This window comes from Poecilia latipinna, unplaced genomic scaffold (assembly GCF_001443285.1).
Source record: "Poecilia latipinna isolate Pla-1442-1.1 unplaced genomic scaffold, P_latipinna-1.0 Scaffold1475, whole genome shotgun sequence".
NCBI lineage: Eukaryota > Metazoa > Chordata > Actinopteri > Cyprinodontiformes > Poeciliidae > Poecilia > Poecilia latipinna.
The window spans coordinates 68636-76419 of NW_015114091.1; the positions used below are offsets into that span (position 1 = coordinate 68636).

Sequence of the window (7784 nt, forward strand, 5' to 3'; positions counted from 1 at the left end):
TACTTTTACTTAAGTACAAATGTTAATGTGGTAGTTTTACTTTTACTTAAGTAAATTTTTTGAGTACTTTCTCCACCACTGCGAGGCACTTATAGCCTTGTTTGTCTAGTGCAACAACAAATGTGATGGACTAGTATGTTTCGTGTTTGTCGCAAGAAGTGACGTTTCTCTGTCCTCCAGTCAATGGACGGTGTTGTGTGATGCCAGTAACTCTGCTCCAACCGTAACATTGTCCTGTGGACTTGCAAATGAACAGGGCCCAGGATTGGTGTGGAACAGGTGGGGTGTGTGGTCCACTGGAAACAAACAAAATACCGAACCAAACTGCACTGACCCGTACCGTACCAATAAGGTAGTCATGGGGTATCTCTGAATATTGACAGGGTATAATCATGAACCCGAACATTCCTAATTCTCCACAGTTACCACTGACCATCTGCAGGATTCTAGGTGGTTGATAGTTGATAAATAGTAGAGAAGCCTTAAATCTAGAGATAAAAACTTAAAGTCAGTTTTAGAACAAAGACCAGTGGAATGAGACCAACTTTGAAGTTAAAGATGTTTTTATGTTGAGGTTAAGAAACCAGCTGCAGAGTTTTTTACTGCAGACAGACGACTGATCAAACTCCCATATCCAGGTTTGAGCTGGTCCAACTCCTACACTTTAAATCACAAGTTTCAGCTAAGCCTTTATGGTTTCAGTTCAATTAAATGCCTCTGCTACTCTGTTCACTTTTATTGTTCACTAGTTTTTGGAATTTATTGTAAGGCGCTGCAGCTTTAGAGCAAACAGAGCAGCAGGACGGTTCAGGTTCCCAAACAGTCGGTGATCAGCTTGTTTGGTATAAATAGTGTGGAAGTCGGCATTCATGAAGCTCATCCAGGAACTGAAACTGGAGCAGAGCTGCAGGTCGACAGGTTTGGGATTCCCTTCAGCTAAAAGCAGCCGGTGTTATCTAACAGCAGAGCTTCATCTGGCTGTGGACATTAATCAGTGGGTTACCGTTTAGTGCAGGTTAAAACTCAAATACTATCAGAGACACTAAATAAAACTTTATTTTTAATTAATTCATTAGATCCAACTTCAAATGATATAAATTACATTTGCTTCTATAACTGTGGGAAGTAAAAGCTGTATAGCGTCTGACTTGCTGAGGAACTTGCTTTCTGCAGGATTATGTAACATCTGATGAGTTGATGGAAATCAGTGTGTAAAATTTCCAGTGCCACCGTCTTTGACCTGGTCCAACTCCTACAGTATCCGTAACAGGACACCAGCTGGTCGGCTTCAAGTGGAGCTTTATTTTTTAAGGATGGGTACAGTGAACTCCCATCTATTCACGGTTCATTATTTAAAGATTCACTGATTCTCGGATATCTTGGTGGAATATAACTCCAAAATATTTGCTGAAAATTCACTTATATAATGTAAATTGAAAAACCTAGAATCAACGGTACTTGGAAAAGCAGCAAATCCTGGAGTTCTGTTCATTTTCCTGGATGGTAATTACCTAGATGATACCCTGAAGAACGGAGATCAGGAAGGCTGTGGATGTAGCTTCAGCTGTAGTTCTAAGACGGTTTCCACTCTGTATCAATGCATGTTGAGGCATGTTTGGTGTTTCGATGTAAAATTAATCATATTAGATGGATCAGGATCCATCTTAGACCTGCTTCTTTCCTGCATGTAAAGCACTTTGAACTGCCTTGTTGCTGAAATGTGCTATGCAAATAAACTTTATTGATATGCTACTGGTTGAAGACCCAAGAACAAACCCTGAAAGTGCTTGACCCAGTTTATTAAAGTCCCTGTAGAGAGGGGTGTCTTGGTTTCCCTATTGGACCCCAACCTCAGATAAGAGGAGCCAAAGTGACACACAGCTAGAGAGTTAAATATTCAAGCTCCTGGTCCTTCTCTGGTTCTACAGAGCAATTAACTGATCCTGTTTGGTTTTTGTGTTCAGGATCCAGAAGTTTGGTGGTTTCCTGTCGTGGAACAGCGTCGGTCAGGCAAACGTTAACGGGCGGCTCGCCATGACGCGCAGCATCGGAGACTTCCACCTGAAATCCAGTGGCGTCATCGCAGAGCCGGAAACACGTCGTCTCTCTGTGAGTCCCGGTCCAGCTTCGTCTGATGTCTTAGTTTCAGATTGGTTTGGATCTGTGGAGTTTTTTTTACCTGGCTTTGTTGTTGTTAGGTCCATTATTCCACTGGACAATCAGCTTATATATTCATGATCTGTTTCTGCAGGTCCAACATGCCAATGACTCCTTTCTGGCTTTGACCACAGACGGCATTAACTTCCTGTTGAGTGACCAGGAGATCTGTGATGTCATCAACCAGTGCCAAGACCCGACTGAAGCAGCAGAGATCATCTCTCAGCAGGTAAACAGCTGAAATCTACCAGGCAAACTCAATGAACTGTAGAGAAAACAGGATCATCTCTGAGATAGGGACTGACATCTGATATTAAGTCTTAGATTAGAAGAAAGATGATTAAATTAAACAATAAATGCCCTGGTCAGAATTCATAAATGTCAGATATATGATCATATTAAAGACATTTCAGTGACTAATAGATGTGAATACTGCCTAAATAAGTGGATAAAATGTATTTCAGGCGCTGCAGTACGGCTCAGAGGACAACGCCACCATCGTCATCATCCCGTTTGGCGCCTGGGGGAAACACAAAAGCTCCACCAAAATCTACAGCATGAGCAGGAACTTCGCTTCGAGCGGCCGATGGGCGTAGACGGAAACATGCATGAAGCACGACAGAACTCAGCCGATTATCTTAATCTGACTTTAAGTAACCCAGAGCTCCTTAAATTATTTATAACAGCATCATAACGCATCCAAACAAACATCGTCATGCTTGTTCCCAGCTGAGCAGTGGACTCTGTAAATAGTGTAAAATAATGAAGATTGTACATATAAAGAGACTTACTGCAGTGTTTGTTGTCTTTGTCAACTTGGTATCAGTGTTTTGCATTTAGAGAAAACATTTCAGTGTATTTCCTCTTTCAGTCATTGCTGTCATCCTGTAAATGTTTAATGAAACTCCAAAATATCAACGTTTTATCAAATAAGAAGCTCCGTTTGGTTTTAAATTCATCAAAAAGAGGGAATATGTTTGAACTCCAGGAAAAACCATTCGAGAAAGCAACCTGTTTTGTTACCAACAAACCTTTTAAATTCTGAAATATTTACCAACGTTAGAAGTTTGACTTGATATTATCGATGCTCATCTTGACTCCATTGGTCCTTTAGAGTAATAAAGTTCAACCAGTCAAACATAAATGTTACTGTTTGTTTTCTTCAGTTGCATTAAACCAAGTTTGTGTGAAATCAGTCAGACTTTGGTTTTTCATTTGAGGTTTGCAGTTAGAGATTAAAGTACCAAAGAGTTTTAGTTGGTATTTTGTCCAATTCCTTGTCTTTCTTATGTCTGAAGGAGCCAAAGACTCAATTCTCTAATATTCTCTGTTTAAACGTGTCACGAAAAACTGAGTAAATTTAGTTTCTTCCTCCTTCACAATGTCTTTGAAACTTCGTGAAAATGTATTGACATTCCTAGAACAGATGGGATCTTAAAGGCATTGTGTGTTTTCTAATGTCTCTGGTGAACTTTTCTGCACTAATGGTCCCAACACAAAGTGGAAATGAGCTTTTAAACCCCATAAGTCACTCAAAAAGCAAACTGGAAGTACAAACATTAAAGTGTGACGAGGCTTTCATTACCTGGTCAGGGTTGTAGACAAACAGGGTCATTCAGATGAGAGACAAAGCATCAGAATGAGTTCAGGTAAACTCATCACTACAGGCAAAGGTTTGTTTTTATTGGTTTATGTTCTGCTTAGTGGCCTTTATTGACAGTCATCTGGCAGACAGGGGAAGTTTGGAAGTAACTCTGGTGGCTGTGTCAAGGATTATTGCCTCCATATCTGTGGAGGATCGTCTACCACTAAATCATGCACTGCCTCACAGGTTACTATTGTTATACTGTCCATTTGGTATTCCCTTTGGAAGCCAAGACTTGAAGGACAGCAGTCACGTTCATCAAGTCACTGACACTGCAAACCGTCATCAACAGATTCCTTCAGAAGATGTTGACAATGAACTGAGTAAGCCGCCTAACATCAAGCTCTGACCTGGAATACCGCAGGGACAGCTGGTGAAGGGGATGAGAGGAGACTGGGCTTGAAACAAACCAGATATCAGGATATCTGGAGGCCACTCATCATTAGCCTCTGAATGTCGCATCGCCCGGCTTTGGGACTTCTTCTTCCAAATAGTTATCTTTCCTTATGATCTATTTGTGGGGAACAGCATTCAAACTTCTGCCTTTTATTGGTCATTAGGGCCAAACATAAATCATAGTCTAACAGTTAAACATTTGGCCCCTGACTGCTTTCACAAACTGTAACCTGCTGTTTTGGAGTCATGGCTTGTTCCCGGTTGAATGGCCTGTCAGTCCATGTTGCTTCTGTGGATAAAGACTTTCCCTTACCAACCGCAGCCAACGTATCGGCAGTGTGTCAGACTGCCAATATGTCGTACTGTCACACCAAAACATGTCCATCTCTGGGTCACAAAAGTCGATTCCTTCCTCAACGGTATGAAGGCTGGACTTTCCAACGCTGATCATATCGATGTTTGAACAGATAAATGTTGAACCTTCAGATCTCTACAAGTGGTACCAAAGCAGGAACCAGATCTCTGGAAGTGGTACCAGAGCAGGAACCAGATCTCTGGAAGTGGTACCAGAGCAGGAACCAGACCTCTGGAAGTGGTACCAGAGCAGGAACCAGATCTCTGGAAGTGGTACCAGACCAGGAACCAGACCTCTGGAAGTGGTACCAGAGCAGGAACCAGACTTCTGGAAGTGGTACCAGAGCAGGAACCAGATCTCTGGAAGTTCCCGGTTCTCTTCCTGACACCACATGTTTTGAAGACCAATTCAGATTTTTTGCTCAACTCTGTTTTTTTTGTTTGTTTTTTTTGTGACTGGAATCAGACTTCTTGTCACAAGTCCATAACAAGATGAAGGAAGCTAATGAAATAAATCTTTTTTTGGTCTTTCAGTCATTGTTTACTACGTCTGGCTTCTTCTGGCGCAGAATTATGACATATGTCTCATGTCAAGGATGTAAAAGTAAAATCCAATATGGCCGCTCTGACAGCAGATACTTTGAAAACTATTGGAAATGTATCCAACTTAATACCATGTGTGAAGGTGGCAGAAATCTAAATTTTGGGGGTTGAAAAGATCTCGTTCACCTGCTGTACCTTTGGACAATTTGCTTTAATTTTTCAATGCTCCCACAGAAGGAAACTGTTTGAGCCATAAAATACATCCACAGATGTTCCTCCATTTATCTATAATATTGTAAATTAACCAATAAGAATCAAAAGTGGAGCTTACAAAGTGATGACATCATCATCTGTGTTTTCAAAGTGTTTAAAGGCCTCAACAGATTAGTTTCAGCAAATTTCTAGCTAAAAGAAACTTTTTGGCATTTGGCAAACAGAAATGCTTGTGTTTGTTCTGCCCAACCTAAAACAGGATTGGTCCACTTGAGGTTTGGTGAGATTCAAGCGTCCCTCTCAGACATTAAGGTGGGCTTGACTGTAACTGTTTTAATGGTTGTCATGAACCTTTAGTTGACTATCCGCTGACCCTCCTCCTCGGACGTCCAATCACTTTGCAGGATTCTCTGCCCAGCGAGGGGTTTGGATGTTTGTAAATTTAGAAACCATCCAGCTGAACTGGATTCACATGACCAGGAGGCGACGCTGGTCGGAGCAGCAGCACACGCCCTCCTCACCATAACCGCCTCTGCCTGCGCCTGCTGACCTTCGCGAAATGCTGCCCTGTAAGTCAGAGTCTGCTGCTGGTCATGTGGTTATTCTGGTGAAGACCAGATTACGTTTCGGGGCTTTAATGGGGAAGACATCTTACCTGTAGATTAGCACAGTGGAGTATTATGAACAGCACAAGGTTTTTAAATTATCAGAACAAATATTACCAGAAAATATTGTCTTCCAGAGTCTCTCTCCTGCTAACTGTTTTTCTTTAGTTAGAAATTCTTCTGTTTCTTTTTGTTTTTTCCTGTTAAAGGGAGTTTTTCTCTCCATTGTCGCTCCATATGTACTGGGTGTTTAGTGATTGTTTACTGTCACTAAATGTTTGTCCAGGAGATAGAAAGATAGTTTAGATGGAAACTTTTTAACCAGTTTGGATAATGAACTGACTTTACCGGTTCTATAACTAAGATCAAACTGGAATGAATGTCACTGACTTTTAATCTTTCTATATCATTGAATTTACTATAAATGTGTGTTTAAACTGGATGTTATAGTTTTTTTAAAGGGCATTGAGAAGATATGTGCTGTTAATTGGTTGATATCATAACGTAAAACTAAAAAAATACTTGCAGCATTCAGTGTTGGGGGACTGGCAATGCATTTAATTAATAAGCTTTAATGAGCTAAATTCGTGAACTTAACTCCAGTTTTTGGATTTAGTCCTTTTCTGGTGTTAAACAACAGCGCCTCCTGCGGTCACACAGTGGTAACACAGCATGATGTAACACCACACAGCATATTCTGTGATGCTGTCAACTGTAATTTTAGCATTAAGCTTTACAGAGAGGAAACAAACGCAAAAGGAAAAATAAAGAAAAATCCGAACAAAGAATAAAAACTAAAATTTGACTATTATTATTACAACTTATGGAAATATAGACAGTCACAAGAGGAGAGCAGAGTATCCAAAAATTATCATCAATAGTATCACTACTTCAACTGGTTTTTACTGAAGTAAAAGTAAAAAGTATCCATCCAAGAAATTACTCTAGTAAGACTAAAAGGTATTTGGTAAAAAGTTTACTTAAGTACTGAGTAACTGATCAAATTATCAACCATTTAATATTTGAAAATTTCATCATCAGATGGACCAAAATACAAAGTTAAGTGGAAATTTTTGTATTTTAATGACAAAAATGACAATCATTTATATAAGTAACAAAAAAATGACAAAATCAGGCAAAATAAAATGTTTCCAGTTCAGTTTCTTTCAATAAAAAACTTATGAAACTTTAACAAAAACTGCAGGTGTTTGTCTGTGTCTGGTGAATTTTTGGTTAAAATATGTTTGTTTTTTATTCAGAGGGTAGAAAATCCAGAAATTTCACACAACTAAGAGAAGAGATACTTCATAATAAAATTACTGAAGTAAAAGTAAAAAGTACAGCAAATGTAACTAGTTACTATGTAACTCTGACGGCCACAGAATATGACAGCTCAGATATTGTAAACACAGAGTAACTTAGAAAAATACTAAGTAAAGTGGTAATTTAAAATACTCAAGTATTTAATGTTTTTAAGTTACAGTTTGGTCGCTATATCCGGTAAGATCTATCATATTAGTGTTCAGCTGTAATTTTAGTGCTAACATGCAACAGCGCCTCCTGCGGTCACACGGTGGTAACACAGCATGATGTAACACCGAACTGTAATTCTACATTTAAACCAGCAGGGGGAGACAAAGCAGCGCCTAACCACAGTTACATCACAACAATTTAAACTCCTTTTATTAATATTAACATCATTTAAAACAGAAGATTTCGTCTCTCCGACATCAGCTGGTTACTTTTCCCCCTCTTTTCTAAATTTTTTTTAAAATTATTTTTTAGAGTTAGATATTTATTCAGCTGCATCCGGATGCGGAGTTAGAGAAAAGAAAATATCCAAATCATGAACAGATCAGTGACGGATCCTC

The 7784-nt window shown here is 39.5% G+C and overlaps 1 protein-coding gene across 1 annotated transcript in view; it reads left to right on the top strand.

Annotated features, from left to right (window-relative positions):
- The window catches only part of ppm1ka (protein phosphatase, Mg2+/Mn2+ dependent 1Ka), a 20675-nt gene extending 17319 nt beyond the window's left edge, over positions 1-3356 (top strand). Inside the window, exons 7-9 of the mRNA XM_015057615.1 lie at positions 1965-2109; positions 2252-2386; positions 2622-3356. Of these exons, the coding sequence (XP_014913101.1) occupies positions 1965-2109; positions 2252-2386; positions 2622-2753 (412 nt within the window). The 3' untranslated portion in view covers positions 2754-3356. The remainder of the gene's footprint in view (positions 1-1964; positions 2110-2251; positions 2387-2621) is intronic.
- Positions 3357-7784: the final 4428 nt, after the last annotated feature.